The sequence below is a fragment of the Branchiostoma belcheri genome, unplaced genomic scaffold (genome assembly GCF_001625305.1).
Source record: "Branchiostoma belcheri isolate BF01 breed outbred unplaced genomic scaffold, Haploidv18h27 scaffold33, whole genome shotgun sequence".
In the NCBI taxonomy this organism is placed as follows: Eukaryota; Metazoa; Chordata; class Leptocardii; order Amphioxiformes; family Branchiostomatidae; genus Branchiostoma; species Branchiostoma belcheri.
The window spans coordinates 1,442,804-1,460,468 of NW_017803943.1; the positions used below are offsets into that span (position 1 = coordinate 1,442,804).

At 40.7% G+C, this 17,665-nt stretch overlaps 1 protein-coding gene across 21 annotated transcripts in view; it reads left to right on the plus strand.

Moving 5' to 3' along the window:
• The window catches only part of LOC109475178 (cAMP-specific 3',5'-cyclic phosphodiesterase 4C-like), a 222,234-nt gene that overhangs the window by 184,235 nt on the left and 20,334 nt on the right, over nucleotides 1-17,665 (plus strand). For 19 of the 21 annotated variants that reach the window (XM_019775723.1, XM_019775727.1, XM_019775726.1 and 16 more), the window contains one exon: nucleotides 17,329-17,407. In XM_019775723.1, the coding sequence (XP_019631282.1) occupies nucleotides 17,329-17,407 (79 nt within the window). Of the gene's footprint in view, nucleotides 1-3,078; nucleotides 3,111-4,611; nucleotides 5,065-17,328; nucleotides 17,408-17,665 lie in introns of those variants that run through there. The other 2 variants (XM_019775729.1, XM_019775733.1) reach the window with 2 other exon arrangements.

Genomic DNA, 17,665 nt, shown 5'->3' on the forward strand with positions numbered 1-17,665 from the left:
AATTTTTACAAAAGACACAGACCAAGGCACTGACCATATTGCACGTACATGTAGCTCAGCTATTGGAATGTGATTATGAAATGGTACATGTATACGTTTAAATTTACACCATAGGATGTGGTGAATCCGCGACTTCATTTCCCCTAATGCCGTCCCTGGGAGGTATCTGAGCAGAAATCTAAGGTGGGGATAAAGGCTGGATGCCACCATCAATCAATCTCCTTCCCATGACTTTCGGCACCGCTGTCAGGCACGGGAAGTAATGATGCCCACAGCCCATTCAGAGGAAATTTATGGAGCGTACGTGGAATGCCTCCTGATTTTTTGGATTATGTTTTTTTCCTGATATGACCCAGGAAGGACAATAACACACCGCGTTTTAAGAATATCTTGTGAAGGAAAATTCAATCACCAGGTTTTTTACTCTATTTATTTATTGTTATTTGATCAGGATGCACACATTGCCGCAAAGGTAGTTTTCAAAGGGCCCCGGAGCCAACACAAATCAATGTAACATATCAAGGACTAACAGTGTAGATAGTCTTTGATATGTGGTATACGTTATGTATATCTGCATTCATTAGTTTTGTTCACATTTATGTCACTACAGTACATTGCAGTAACCCATGTAAAGCTGGGAATTTATGTATATCATTCTATGCTACTGTCAAGAATAGATGGAATATAAAATGTCTGGGCTTGAAATACTGGGTGCATATGCACATTAGTGCAGAATAGATAAATTGGAACTGTATGTGCACCTAACTTGCACTGGCCCATGTACTGGGTTGACATGTATGTAGGCGTATGTGGATTTTCATTTGCTGCATCGACTGTAACCACCTAGTATGAAGTATAAAATAAATAATGGTTTCTGGACAGTTTTTAATATGATCCATACTTCTCAAATTCTGAGTGGTGCAGGTAAAATTTGTCTGGTGCAGGTGATTTTTAATATCCCCTGCACCGGTGCAGGCATGAAGAAAAAAGTACATGTCTTTCAAAGGTGTACGTGCACTGCTGTGCATGTGCTTTGCATACTGATGCTCTACTCTACTTTGATTGAATTACTTTGATGAATTTCAGTTAATTGGGAAGTATCTAATGGTAAAATCTTTTGTCTCTGAGTCTGAGTTTGCGCATCCAAAAATCAACTCCTACAGTTGAGTGTAGCCTTTTTTCAATTTCTTAGAGGCTAGAATATTTGTTGTGAGAACTGTAAAAGGAATTAAGAAAAAATGACATCCCCTTAGGAACCTGGAACTGTATCAAAGGTACTAAGTACCGACACAAAGTAAAGAAGACAAAATCAAGGAGTGAGGAATGATATGTAGTGTATGTCTGGACAGGAAGTAGCCGTGGTGACTCCAGGGGAGAACCTCTTAGACATACCTGAGGGTCTGCATGGGGGGGTCCTGGCAACGGTTAACGGTAAATTCAGCAGGGCCGATAACGCTTAACGGTAAATTCAGGACGGCCGGCAACGCTTAACGGTAAATTGACAGGCTTTTTTTCGAGCTGCACTGGATTTGGTATCTCGCTTTGTGAGAAAAGGTGATCACTGACAAAATTACGTATACCTTACATGTAATGAAGCATGCATTAAAGGTATGTGTTCCCCGTGTTTCCCACCTGCCCTGGTCCCCGAGTGCGTCCACAAATACCGGGGTGTCCGAGTCGACTTCGGCCAGCTTGCATTTTTTCAGTCTGCCCAGTTTTACCGATGGATTTTGATCGTAATCTAGGGGGGTCCGGGGAATGCTCCCCCGGGAAATTTAGGATTTTTAAGCCTTCAAAAACGCAATTTCCCGCATTTTGAGAGGCAAATCATGGTGTTGAGAGTGTTTGTCGGTCCTTCTGATGTTTTCATATTTTACTCAAGATTTTTGTTAATTTGCCTGTCAAGGTTGCATGACGGATTCGTTAAAAATTCTGTAACTCTCCGCAAACCTCCGGAAATTGAAGGGTAAACTGGTTCTGGCTAGAGCCGAAGGAACCGAGCGCAGAAGCGCGAGTCGAGCGCCAAAGGCGCGAGCAATGTAGAGGGGTCCGGGGGCATTCTCCCCCGGGAAATTTTGTATTTTTAAACCTTTAATGACGCATTTTCCTGCACTTTGATAGGCAAAATTAGGCGTAACGAAGAATTATTCATTAACGCTTAACGCTGAATTCAGGATGACAAATAACGTTTTACGTTGAATTAAAACGACCAATAACGCTTCACGAGGAATATACTGATAACGCTTAACGTTGAATTAGAGCGGGCCGGCAACGATTAACGGTAAATTAAAATAGCCCATAACGGTTAACGAAAAAGGGCATGCAGACCCTCATACCTGTCCTAGAACATGTCTAAGACATTAATCAAACTTAAAGGAGCCATGTTTGAGTCACCAGAGATAAACAGGATGTTGTTGTACCTTGAAGTTCTTAGAAGAGTTGACTAAAGAACCATGCATGAAAAACATAGAGTGAGTCTCCACTGCAGAATCCTAAATGCAGGCGGAATGAATAGTAGAAATCGGCCTAAAATTAGTAAAAAGGAAATTCGTAACTGGCCAGGGGAGTTTGATAGCCAGCCATAGAGAGTCCAATTTGCCTGCAAGGATTTTTGGACCCTCTATGGCCGGCTAACTCCCCTGGCCAGTTACATTCCTTTTTTGGCCATTTGAGGGTCCAAAAATCCTTGCAGGCAAATTGGACGTACCCTCTATGGCCAGCTAACTCCCCTGGCCAGTTATGTTCCTTTTTAGGCCAATTTCTACTATTTATTCAGCCTGCAAAGGAGTCTGGTGGAGACTTAACATGTAGTCGGAGGGTTTTGTAGCTCTTTGCCTTCATGGGAAGTTCAGCCGAGCTGCTTCTGGTGGTGCTTTTGATCCTCGGAGGTCAAGGGAAGGTCAAGGTGGTGACAGATGTGGTGGAGGCCTTTGTTACACAATGCCCCGTCAGGGATAGGTACACCGCTTTCCTCTGTCTCAACACAGTTACATGAGACGAGAAGGCCATACGATCCCACCACCTATGCCACTTGTCCAAGGTTGTAGGGCAGCCAGGCTTATAGAAACATGCAAAGTCACTGCGAGATTCTTCATGGAAGACGTTTTAAGGTAAACTGTTTGCCTTGTGAGACATGTAAGGGTGTAAGTAGACAGTATGTGGAACTGTTGTATGGTTTCTTTAGTGTGACTAATGGGTATAATGGATTTTATGCCTTACATGAGTTGCTAGACAAACAAACACCAGGGGGGGACCAAATGTGACTGGAGTTCATTCACTCAGGTACTCCCTAAACCATGCCTTGTAACAGCTGGAAACCTTATAACTAACCTACATACACATATACAAATGTATATGTTATAGTAGAGACTCCAATCATGTAGAATCGGTGATTGGAGTATCGATCTCTCAACCATACGATCATGATCTGAGGACCTCTGCCGGTAGATCTAGAGTAGGCGATTCTGATCCGGCAGAGTAGCCTGGGTACCATCCGGATTTTCACTACGCAACACTCGAAAAAAAATCTTTTTTTCGAGCGTTGCGTAGCGAAAATCCGGATGGTACCCAGGGTACCGGCAGAGTGGATGAGATCTTTATTTAACATTGCTAAACATATCCTAAATGTTCAGTCACATTATAATTACTGGTATCATTTAAATAGTTTGTGATCGAACCTAGGCCTAGGGAAAGGCCTAGTGTTTCCTGTTAAAGTCCTAAAATAATTCGGAGGTTGGTAGGTAGGGATTTTTTTAGATGTTGGCAATCTCTCTAACTTGTACAACATAAAACGTTTCATCACTCACTCAGGTGTCAGCTCATGAGGGTACAGTTTGCCGCACTCCCTGGGATGTTATCTCAGTCTCTATTTGTCCAATTTCTACTCTTTGCAGCCACTTCCTGAAGCCTAGTAGTAGTAGTAGCTAGCCTAGAGGCTACATGTGTGTGTACATGAACCCATCTTGATAATGTTGATTAACCCAAACAATATTGAGTCATACGCATGCAGACGGCATAGGAAATGAAAGTGTGACGAAACAGTGACTTCTACAACATGTTTTAAAGTGACAGTTCTAATACCAAGTTTCTCCAAAATATTTTCAACCTCTTAGTATAATGTTAACTCTTGAAGGAAAGCAACAGGATGTGAGAAAGCTTAGCGCCACTAACAAGTAAGAAGGAAAAGCCTCTCCACATCTAGATGTGTGTCAGTTTGTTTCCTCCTGGAATTCCTAGGGTCTGCAAGGGACCTGACCGGAAATCATTTGACAGTCCTTTCTTAGAATTTACAGGTCACAGAACCTTTCACATTCAGATAGGGGATTTAGATCTAATTTAAAGGATTTTTAAAGCGATTAAATGGTCAAGAGAAGTATGCAACATTCATAGGAGAGTACAGTTTTTATCATACTTTCATTATTCAATAGACTGTTTGCCTTCCAAGGTATGATAAAAGATTTGATAAGCACAAGAGCAAGACAAAATCCCCGTCTTGAAGTCTGTGGGGTGGAACGGTCTGCAGACAACATTATGCATACCTGACAAATGTAAATACATGTAGAAGATTCCATTCCGGTAGGGAGGACATCTTTATCTCATACAGACTTGTCATCCATGACTTTCCACACAAAAGGGCTGTCGTTTTCCCAAGGAACTTTTATGTCGCGGTATGGGGAAAGATATTGCTTTCTTGAAGAATGTTATGGTTCAGTAATTATCGAAGGACGTTGGGTAAGATACAAATGTAGGTCACCCCCGTGTATCTGTGGACCAGTCCGGGCAGTCCTTTGACCTGTTATTAGCTACTGACGTCATGAGGGGAGATTAGTGACGTCTGCCTTCCTGCCTTGATACAATGTGGCAAAGATGTTTACACGGGACAATTATGACTGTAATTCACAGAAGGTTACCAAACTGCGGAGCTAGCGCTCTTCCCTGATCTCTCTCCCATGGTCGTTTTTCTCGAGGACGGGGTCGAATCCTTCAAGTACGCATGGAATGTAGAGAAGAAGAACCGGCTTGGGTGGATATGGACATAATTCCAGGGGCTACCAAAAAGCTGCGGTAAATATCGTGGGCTTCTTCTCATTACTGTGGTCAATAGGTCAGAGAATTTCCAGCTGTTTAGACAGAAACGGCCCTCGAACGGTAACAGCTGACTGATCATTTCTAGATTGTTTGCTCTCGTGTACAATTGTGTGTAATAATACTTTGGTTGTGTGTGTAAGTATTGGTACATTGGTCTTTGAGTACTGGCAATGTTCAAATACAATGCCTCATACTGTACATACATGTAGGTGTTTGGTTTTAAAAACAGTCACTGTGCAGACGCTGACATTTATGCTGCCACAAGATGTTATCATCATGTTTTCTCAATAGAGTCAAGGTTAAGACAACAATAGCTGATGTCTATCTAAAGAAGAGCTTGTGGGGATCAACAGTGTCACACAGATTACACACATGACTGTGTCCTCAGGCTTTCCGGATACCTCACAATTAGATAAAACTACAGGAGCCCATTTCCTGTTCAACCTCGGCTTCAGGTCATGCAAACACTTAATGATCACATACTATAGCATCTGAAAGCAGTTTTACAATGCACTTCGTTGTTTCTATAGATTCTAGAAAAGCTATAGGTTTTGCATGCATGGTTGAGGGGCCAAGGTTCAAGGTCAGTCAAAGGGCAACTGAGAATAACACCATTATCCAAAACAGATCCACCTAACTAGCTGTCGTTTGTCGATTCTGAAGAAAAGGGGCACTGATCAATGATTGTGTATTCATATACAGCGTTATGACTACGTCATAAGACCAGGGAGGTTAATTTGATTAGACCAAGGACATTATACATAGTATAATGTCCTTGATTAGACTATCATCATCAAAAACAGGCCGTAATGCTAGTTGAATGTTTTGTTCTATTTGATAAAGCGTGCTTTCATTGGGCAATACCCCGGTAAGAGGATTATGATTACTCTTATATAGGCATTGAATACACTAGTGTCTGCTACAGTGAAGTATTGCACTTTCTACTGCTTTGAGTTTGATCATGAGTTAGATTTGTTCAAATCATTGGCAGTCCAGCCTTGGTAGACCATGAATTAATTGTTGCACCTCTGGGTGCAATAGTTCTAAGGAATAGAAAGAATCTTAGAACCTTCAATAAAACATACAATGTAGTATCACCTTCCACAATTATGCATTATACAGACTATTAGTATTAGCTCAATGTAACAGCTTATCATCTTAAATGTAATACTAGTAACTCTTAACAGGACTTTTAGGATTGCTTTCAGATATTTCGACTGTAGAATCTCAATTAGTCTGCAGAGTTTATATTCTTATGATTTGACAACTGTCATTCATTATTCATAAGTCATTGACGACACCGTTTATCATCTTTTATCCCATGGGGGATATTTTGCTGTGTGATGTTGCTGAAGTCTTGAGTTCAATAAGTTAATAACTAGAATGTTTTTATCTCTCCCCTGACCCTTGTAATGATTCTGAATGACCAATTCTTAATGGTAATAGTCCGGCAAATGTTATATAATTTCCCATTGGTAAATTACATGCTTGATTTATGGTTCTATAATTATGTCATTCAAATATAATAGTATGATGATGATACAGTATCATTATGTCAATGGGATATACATTTCTGTTACTAGTGTATTCTTTTGTTGCTTCAAAATAGACATGAACTTTATAGAGTAGCCTGCTTAAAAGCATTCTCCATAATGCTATACATCTTCCTGCTTTTGTTAGTCATCATCATCATCATCATTGTATCTTGTCGTGTCAGTACTGCATTAGAGATAAAAGCTGTTTATGATCACGTCAGAAAGACTAGGCCACCAGTGTATTACTTAGGCACAGGGCGGACTAGAACACACCGACCAGAGGACCCGTGTTTACCGTTGTCATACACAAAGCTTAAGCCATACATTTACTTGCAGCTTAGGGCCCTTACCCTTGACATGACATGCCTGTTAGTACTGGTTTACATGTTGAATAGGCATAAAAGGTATCCTCGATCACAGTCACAGGCATGTCTGTGTTTGCGGCCTATGTGAGTGTTTCTATACACAACAATGTAAATACTAAGTATGTTGTAAATGTGTATGTGCCCATGTGTGTGTGTGTATGTGTGTGCTCATGTGTGTATGTGTATGTGTGTTCATGTGTGTGTGTGTGTGTGTGTGTGTGTGTGTGTGTGTGTGTCCTTGTTCGTGTATGAGTGTGTGTGTGTGTGTGTGTCCTTGTTCGTGTATGAGTGTGTGTGTGTGTGTCCTTGTTCGTGTATGAGTGTGTGTGTGTGTGTGTGTGTGACTGTATGTCACATTGTACACTGTACATGTATATACCAGGAGGTATATGCACATGACACGTATGTGTACATGTATGAATGTGTGTACTTTTGACAAATGTCTTAAACGATACCCACACCAACAAGAGTTTTCTATTCTGGGAGCTTTTGAGGTGCAAGTTCTGTCTCTTCATCAACCCATTAAAGTCAGATCTCATCTTGGAATTCTCTTGTCACATGATTTGATGTTGACTATCACATGACAGGAGACAGTCATGTATATTCAGGCTTGAGGTAGTGACGCCCCCTGTCCCTGTTCAAGGTACTGCGTTGTCTGCGGACACGTGTACTTGTGAACTGCATGTGTATGATAATGACTGTATATATGTGCATGTGTGTAGGCATGATGTGTATGTGTGTCACTTAGTATATTGTAATTGTATTATTCACTCCTGCACTAAATCATCTATTCCATGTTACCAATTGGCGATTTTGTTGACCATCCATAACTAATAGATACATTGATGTTTACAAATCCTGGTGTCGCAGTATGCTGTATTATATCTGTTTGATGTTTGTTTTTATTTTTCACCAAATCATATGTATCTGTAGCGCTCATGTTTACGAAAGGTAACCCACTTGCTAATAAGAAAGAAGATATGAAAAATGGTAAGGATGGCAAAACACACCTGGATTTGTGATACAGAATTCATATGAACTACTTTTATCTGTAAGACAAATGTCTTAAATCACTTTACTTTGAAAGATTTAGCTAGAAGTACTAGTACTTTATGGCAACATAAGATGTTACATGTAACATCTGTGTCCATAATATCACCATAGTCCATAATATCGCCACCTTGAGAAAAAGTGTGCTTAAAGATATTTTTACTGCAACATACCCTAGGTATGTACATTTGAGGTGTGCAGGAGTGCATACCAAAAGTATGTTGCAGTAAAAATATCTTGAAGCACACTGTTTCTCAAGGTGGTGATATTATAGACCCTGGTGATATTATGGACACGGATGTTACCATTATGATGGTTACTGACCAAGGGTCATTTAGCTATTTTAACAACAGAATAATGGCTCTGATATATTTATGATTAGAATTGGAGTTGATTATATTGTGGGTAATCCATAAATAATGTCAACATAATGAAAATGAAGTAGTTAGGCTTGATACAAAATGATTGATTTAGGTTTTTCCTCTGTGACCTTAGTTACCCTTTATCCCCTTTGACAGAAAGATGTCATCATAATTTGAGTAATTTGGCTCCATCATAAAATTAAAGTAGACTGTCATAACACTAGTGCTGTACACTGTTAGTTCATAAATGTTAGTTCATAAGAGCCTGTTTGACATATATATATATATATTGATTATAATTATGTCTCAACACAAAGAAACTACACTAGTAGACTGTAATCTTAAGCTTGTATTCATCTGAACTCAATTATACTATAGTTGTAGGTTGATTGTACATTAAGTTGTAAAGAGAAACTAGTTCGTATACAACAATGATAATGTTCATTACTGTTTCAATCTGAAACTTTGAACATTTTTAGCCTGTGCAAGTGATTCACCTGTCCACAGTAGGTGTTACATTCTGACCTTTAAGTTGTAAATCACTGATTTGCATTTTGTAGTCATTTGTCTATGTCGTAATAAGTATGGCGAGAATTACGTAGGGTGTTCTGCCACCTACATGTGTATGTAGGTTGTGTGTTAAGCTGACAGGTCTCCCCTATGCTCTTTTTCGTCTTGAAGGAAATGATGACGATTGGAGTTGGCTAAGTACTTACTCAGTGTTTGCTTAAGGGCTGAGCACCCAAGCCTGCCACCCCCACAAGAATAAAGCCGTGAGTCCTCACCCACCCAGCTTGCACAGTGGTTGGAGTCTTTGTTTGCATCATATGACGTCAAGCAAGCCGTGGCCTGGCAGGCATAGCCCCATGTAAGAGGGGAGAGCGGAGCCCTGTGTGTGCGTGGGGACACCCAAGAACTGCCAACGCCGTCGGGGACTGACCACATATCTTGTGACGACTCCTGGCCAAAGGGAGGCAGGTCTCTCCCACCCTCCACCCTCGCCCATGCCCATGCTTTTCACATTCTGTGAGGACGATGTTTCTACGATGAGGTGACGTCAGAGCCGGATAGGTAGGCCTACAAATGTACATGCATGTCATTCCCTCACATGGGTATGACACGGATTCCCTTAAAATCGGTCCCCCCAGGTCTCCTGGCTGCTGTTAGTTGCCAGTTTTTTTTGCAGATGGGGAATCCACCTGCCAGTGGTTCCCGGATCCCACATCAGAGCCGACGTGGTCCCACCCCCTGCTCTGTGGTGATAACCACACGAGCATGTTAATGTCCCGGCCCAGCCAATCTGCAATGCAAGACACATTCTCACTGCAATCATACGTCTTGGCCACTGCGGAGAGAGAAAGGAGGGGTGCAGTCTTGTAACGGGGGCGATATTTACGGTTTGTTCGTAATCCGGTGTGGGTACGGGACGGCCAAGAAAGGCAGCGTGGATCCCTCCCGTCCCCTGGGAGGCATCTATAGCATGCTATATCGTTTTCTGTAAGTACCCTCTTAATCTCTTGTGCCTAGGAACGGGCTCGTATTACCTCGGTGCAGAGGTGTGGGGTTTTGCAGCCTGGCCATCGCAGGCCGCACACACACGCAGAAATTGTGGTTTTTACAGGTGGCGATTTGCCTATTACGTGTCCTTCAGTTTGTTGGATGTTCTGCGTGAGTTATTGCGCAAATTACGGGGTAGATGGCTTGTAATAGAATCCTGTTGCAGAGGTGTAGGCCCCTTACATGATGGGCCCCTATGCACGTCATGCAGACATTCCCAGGTAAACGTACACAGATCGTATGAACACCTCTGTGATCTTACCTTCTGCCTACAATAATCCCCTGCAAAAACACGGCAAGGAAAACATCGCTTACGATCTCAACAGGGCCACCTTTACCTGGATGGGATGTTTTGTTGTCTGAAATGTGTGGTGGATTTAGGATCAGGGCTAAGTTGGTTTACATGATTGATCTGAACAATGGTAGGCCCTTCCCATTTGTGATGGCTGATATTATAACCTATATCACAGGTTCTGTATCTATCAGATGAGGTCCTATCTTGGGGTTTACTGTGGGAAGAAAGAGAGATATGAAATCCATTTTTGGATCCTTTCAGTGGAAAATTAAGATCAATTGATTCACTATAATTGTGACAGGAAAAGCTCCTAACTTGATTACCATAGCATTCCTCCCCTAGTATTAGTATCTAATGATGCAATTGTGGTGCTGAGAAAATTTGACCACAAATTGCCATTTTCTTTGTGCTACAGTCTCAGACCAACTAAAAATAAATTCAGGGCATCCTGGTGTTGTATCCACCTTCTGCAGACATTATATACGTTTGCATGTTCAATACAGAAAAGGGAATATTACATGTACAAGGTAGCAACTTGTCTGGCAAGAATTAAGCTGAGATTTGCAACCTGTAATATGTGTGATTTCTTACATCATACAATTTATATGATATCAATGTTATTTATATAGAATAATACTATTGATTGATAACACACTATGATATTGAATTAATGATTTAGGCAAAAAAGTGAATATGCAGCCTAATATGAAATCTGATCTTCATCTGAAAATTTAAATTCCTTTTTAATCTTAGTTCAGATATAATTTTTACCTGTAGTTCTGAATACGCACATCACAGCTTTTCTTTCTTTCGAATGTTTGACATACATGTACATGTACATGTATAACTAAGTCAGTATAAAATCACCAAGTTGTGTACAGGTAATGTTAAATGTGTCCATTTCACATCACAGATTTCAAATTGTTGTGATTACTTCTTCACAGTGACCAGTGGGGTGTGTGGTCACTTGACAGAATGTCCAGGATATGGTAAACAGGTTGGCAACAGGATACAATGATATACAAACACAGCGCTAATGATGCATTCTGTTATGATGCTTGAAGCTTGTCTGCATACAAATGTATGTACGAAAATACCAGAAAGCCATTTTTACCTGCTTTTGGCTTAAGCAATGATAATGTGAACATGTATTCTCAATTCCTGTGCATGATATCGATATACAAGTCATGTAATCTTAAATTAAATGCATCAGAAGGCTTAACTTTTGGCTTAATTGATACATTGCTTTCCAATGCCACATCTTGCACTTGTATAGCAACCTTGGACAACTCCAAAACTGTGTGGAGTAGAAGAATAAAATGGCACATGTTCATCAGTACTGTGCTAGAAAAAAGAGGCCACTGGCCTTTTTGAATTCTGAACACACTTCCTGGAAAAATGTTTAAAATCAATAATATTTTGACATGCACACACATTAACGTATTTATGACCAATGAATCCAATTTTGACATGATTATGAAACATGCATCTGTTGCTCTTTCACTTTGGAGCAATACAGTATGTATCATTCACAATCATACCTGTATATTGTCAGGAATCCAGCAGTACTAGTAGTAGATTTTAAAGTACCCCTTACTGTACCTATGTGTGTACGTTGACTTTACTATATTGTACAAGTTGTTTACATTCAATTCACATAGAATTTGTGAAATCCCTAATAAGCAGAGTAGTCCTTACATAAGATGTACCTACTGACATTCCCTGTATATATATTTGCGGTATCAAAATTTCGCAGTGGTGACAGGTGCAAAAAAAAAGAAAGTTGGCAAATTATTTGTTCGCAGTAATGATACATTTGCAGTACATAAGTGACTGAAAAAAAACAAACACGCAAATATAAAAGTACCCCCCAATAAATCATGACTTACATTATTTGCCTCAAGTTTGCATCGATACCAGCCACCACTTATATAACCATTCCGCATATCGGTTAGCCCTGTGGCTGGCTTGTATGCAAAGCGCTGCTGCAAAATGGACGATGCCTTTCCCGCGCACGAATACATCAGATTACCATTTAATTAATCAGCCAGGCCGGGGACACCTCGGTCTTAGGTCAAGGAGAAGCTGAGCAAATGGCAGCATCTTTGGATGCTAGAGCCGTCTTGGAAATTCAATTATTAAAGGCCACAATGATTTGTTTCCTTATTTGGTTCTTGAATATTCTAGGGTGAACATTTAGATTAGTGGTTGTGGTTAAAAAAGGGCTTGTATGGGAGGTAAATTTGCGTTTGACTACAGTAACTGCTGTAATGCACACCCTGCTGTAGCTGTTCATATTCATGTTCATATTTCAGTTCAGGATTATTCCTCAGTATCAGGATTATTTCTTAGGATTAGGATTTCTTATAATCAGGCCAAATTATCTTTTAGAAACAGGAATAATTGTCTCAGAGTCAGGATTATATCTTAGAATCAGAATTATTTCTCAGAATCAGGATTCTTTCCTACAGTAATAGGATTATCTTTTAGAATCCAGATTATGTCTTGGAATTAGGATTACTTCTAAGAATCAGGATCAGTTATATTATCAGAGAACCAAGAAACCAAAGTGGTATGGTCTTACCAACGAAATCATGCCATATACGTACATGTATTTATTCAATTACATTTCATGACTATACCTGGTAGTTGAATCTTTAAAAAGGTGAACATTTATGTTTCTACCTATTGATTTTAAGCATGATATTTCATCATAGACAATTCAGTTTCGACATTGAAAACTGCAAGCCAGGAAACAAAAACGCAGCATTTCACGGTTGTAGGTTAAGCGTCAGAATTATTCCCGGGGTGATGTCAGGCAGAGCGTGATGTGAAATTGGGAGTAGTCTCTCCTCCCGCCTCCGGAACCCTCCAGGACTATTTCCAACCCAGCGCAATCACTCTCCTACGTCAGAGAGGAGGCGCAGCGATTAGCCCGGGCTTCTGTCTTCCCCCAAATAGATAAAAATAGCAGAGATACATTTAACGCCCTGCATTCGGACCTGGCAAGGCTGTGATGTCGGATCTATTTCTGCCGGCCCGGGTTTGCATCAGTCAAGGCCTCGAAGGACAAGGTTGCTTACTGCATAAACGTGAGGACTCTTAATGGCTACGTCACTCCCACTTGGTTTTAGATCGCTTATTATGTCAGCGTCATCAAACAGACGTAAAAACGAAGGTGTTGTAAGTCCTGGTAAGAAGGACCATAAAACTTTAAGGTTAGTGCGCATTAACAGGCAGGTTTGTAGGATATTAATATTGTGGTGTTACGTCCGTCTGAGGATGGATATGTCAGGGTGTCTACCTCAACTGTTTTAATGTGCATGTAATGTTGCACTATTCTGTCAATATATGAAAAACATTTTTGATTTATGCTGTTCAGTCTAGTTAAAATTTTTAATTCATGCCTACGTAGTATTGCAACAAAACAGGTGCTTATAATACTAGTAACTGGGCAATATTAATATGACATCTTCACTTCTCTATAATACAATGAGAATACAATATGATGTACACTTTTGACTTTGGACTACATTCCTGATTGGGTGTGGAATATGCATTTTCACTACTATTCTGTTTTGTAGGCTGTTAGCCCAAATATGTTAACTTAAGAAAGGTTGTTGTTACAATGGAAGATGACTTGCGATGTTTGAAAGCATCTTCTGAAAAATGCATAAATCTTGTTATTGCTTTGTTGCTTGTTGCTGATGTAAAAAACTAAATTCATACATGTAGATTGAATCATTGACATTAACTGCCGTTAGTTCGATCGATCGCTCCAACAAGCGAGCGGAGTCACCCGTCAACAGGGCCATGTTTACGTTTGTTGGTGCGTGTCAGTTCCCACATTGTTCCACACAAGATGAGACACTGGGTACACAGGAGTGAGTAAACGGGGGGCATTCCTCTCCCACTTCCGGTCGCACAGAGCCCTTACATGTAGGTGTCAGCGCTAGGTTTACCTTTGGAATCACGGTCCAGTTGGAGTGTATACAGCCGTGTGTGTGGGGATGTGATGACTGGCATGACTGTGCTGTAAGGCACATCCGGCTTAGGGCAGGAGAATATCATTCCGTTACTCAGAGGCCAGTCACCAATGCGTAGATGTAGTAGCAAGCAAAGTTCAGTGGTTTAGCAACCCTGCCTCTGGACCAAGGGGTTGGGAGTTTGAATCCTGGCTGTTGTCGCTCACCCAACATGCATCATGCTACCGGAAAGGGTTGCAGTTCCTAGGATGGGATGTTAAGCTGTGGTCCACTGTTCATTGTGCTTGTTGAAAAGTCAGCTAGCTATGGGAATTTCTGTGGTACAATCGACAAACTTGGTACATAGTGGCTCTCTCCTCTGTCACAACCAGTGGAGGATTAACTCTTCAGTGAAGTAAAACTGGATTGAGATGACTTTCCTTGTTTATCTAGTTGGACCTTGCTATTGGGCTGGAAAGGACATTTGAAAACTGATGAAATGAAATCTTAAATTCATGGCCCATTTACATACTGTACATAGTATTTCTTTTCACTTACTACATGTAAACATTGTAGTCTTTTAATTCATACAAAAAATTGACAATTCATTTCCACATACACGACTATTTCAAACCAGTAACACTTGATTTTCACACTCGCAAAATTACATGTACATATCTACATTTTGGCCATAAAAACCCGAGCTAAGACCCATATAATAATCTTGCTGCAGTGTTGTGACGTCATGGCTGCATTATTATTTTTTAATTACGCAGCTTTTGTAAAGCATGTAGTCAGATGGGGTAGCTTGTATGTCATTGAATTTCGCATTGCACTTGGACTGTCGTCACCAGGAGCTTGATGACGTCTTCTGACGGTTGGAGCCGCGTCAGGAATGTCGTTGGTGATGCCAAGTCGCATGCAAGAGGGTCTGCATGGGGGGTCCTGATTACGCTTTACGCTAAATTTATGGAGGCCTGCAACGCTTTACGTTAAATTTCCGGAAGGCTGGCAACGTTTTACGCTAAATTTTCGCCTCCTCACTACGAATAACGGTAAATAAAATGACTTCCCTACGAATTACGGGAAATTATAAAGAGGCCGCCTACACCTTACGGAAAAGAGCATGCAGACCCTCATGCAAGGCTCCGACTCAATCACCATTGTGAGGAGATTGGGGTGAAAATGAAGTGGAAGATGCTTCATCACGGTGATTCGGGGATCCCTTGACATGTCATTTACGCAAGGAGAAGCCTTACAGATCCCTATGAATTTGATTGAGTCAGGCACAACTTACTGTAAATCACATTTTTTTGCAGTACTCTTGTATTAGCAGTTTTTGCAGTCACATCTGCACTACAAACTTATCATTACTGTGAAGAAATAATTTGCCAACTTTCTTTTTTTGCTGCACCTGCTGCCACTGTGAACAACCGCATTTTTCCCAGACCGCAAACTTTTGTTACACTGAACATTAAGTGATTTACAGTTACTGTAGTTCTTTCAAATCAAGGATCATAGACATTTTTATAGTCTCCTTTCTTGAATCTTTTCATGCAAAAGTCAGTATAAAGAGGTGAAGATGAATATAAAATGATTCAGGGGTAAAAAAACTTCTGATGGTTGTAAATAATTGTGACAAATTTTATTGCGTGTTATTTACTCTACATCCTGGTAACAATATGTGTAATGTTATGTTAATCATCAAGTATAACAAATGGCAGTGTATGTGTGTGTGTTTGAGGGTGGAGTGCAGGAGTGTGTGCAATTGTGTGTGCGTGCATGTGTATATGTGTGTGTGTGTGTGTGAGAGTTACGTGTGTGTGCGTGTGTGTGTGCGTGTGTGAGGGGGGAGTGTGTGTGTATGTGTGTGTGTGAGAGTTACGTGTGTGTGTGTGTGTGCGTGTTTGTGTGTGTGCTTGACTGCACAACAAAAAGATTTTTTCCATCGCACTCTGGACAAGTTACCGTCAGCAAACTGTGGCAATATTTTGCTGTAACAGTTGAGTGATGCCTGTATAGCATCCACATGTACATGTACAATTATAGAAGAACCTGGAACATGGACATGGAGAGCCTCCTACTCTACTAATTGTCAACCTGTATCTTACTTTCATGAACTGAATAAACCTGTGCAAGCATGCACTTCAGAAAATGGCTGTGATACTTGCATCATTGGTTGAGTGGAATTTCTCCAGTGGGTGAAGTATTGTCTGAGGGTTGCCCCTGAAGCAGGATGTCAAACTGTTATGTCAACACTAGTGGTGGTCTCACAGGAAAGCTACTGCGGCAGAACGTCTGTCACTATCTAAGCAGGTGTTCGGGTGGGAGATTGTAATGTTTTAACCTCCATGAAAAATGGAAGTATAATGTTTTTGGTTTGTCTGTGTGTGTGTCTGTGTTTCCACATTGGCACTTAGGTCAGGTTGTAGTGGATATGGTCTGTCCCGGAGGGAGAAAGTCATTAATCATGTCCACATTTGGTAGCGCTCGCTGTTTTCACAGGAGTTTCTCAATACATGACCTCCTTGACAGCTAATAAAGGACTAATTCTTGTTACTGACTGCTGATATTCTCTGAAAGCCACCTACCTCCCTCATATCATCGGGGGAAATTGCTGGCAGCCACGAAATGTTACCATCTCCCACTCCAACATCTGCTTTGAGATTACTTCCCTCAAGCTCTTATTCAAGAAGTGTCTTTAGTCTTTCAGGACATGAGATTACACCTCAGTTTCCATTGCAATTTGTGATTCATTTATTACATATTGAGTGAGCGTTTTGCAGGTTGTACATTGTAGCTGGGTACTTAATATTTGAAGCCCAGTAGTATACAGATCAATGTGGATTCAACAACTGTCAGAATGCCAGCTAAATTTCCCTGGAACGGAATCCAGGAACATGAAATCATGAAGCTTAGACTATCTCAATGGAGGAAGTAGCTAAGAGCATAATGGTACAAAATGATGTTTGCAGAGATATTTTGCACTGGTGCGTGATACATGTATTTCAACGTCGTCTTGTACATGGTGTTGCATGCTGATGTACCTACTGCAGTTCTGAATATTACTGCTAGATGGCATGACTAATGTATATGTATCTGTTTCCACAGTTTTGATGTTGAGAATGGTCCACCACCAAGTCGCAGTCCGTTGGAGGCGGCCAGCCCATCTTCAGGCCTTATTCTACAGGTGAGTCTAAGATTGACGTTAAAAAAAATGTTTCTTGAAGAAAATTACCTCAACAGACAACTTGCACGCCAAAAAAAAAAAAGTTGCTCAAGCAACTGGATATGGTTTTGGACTGTTTCCAACATCATATCCAGTTGCTTGAGTAACTGTTTTTTTGGCGTATCTTATTACCTGGATGTTTGACTTTCACCGACATACAGACATCTTGGTACAAAGCCAATATGTATTCTGACAGTGGTTAGGCACTAGATGCCTGTG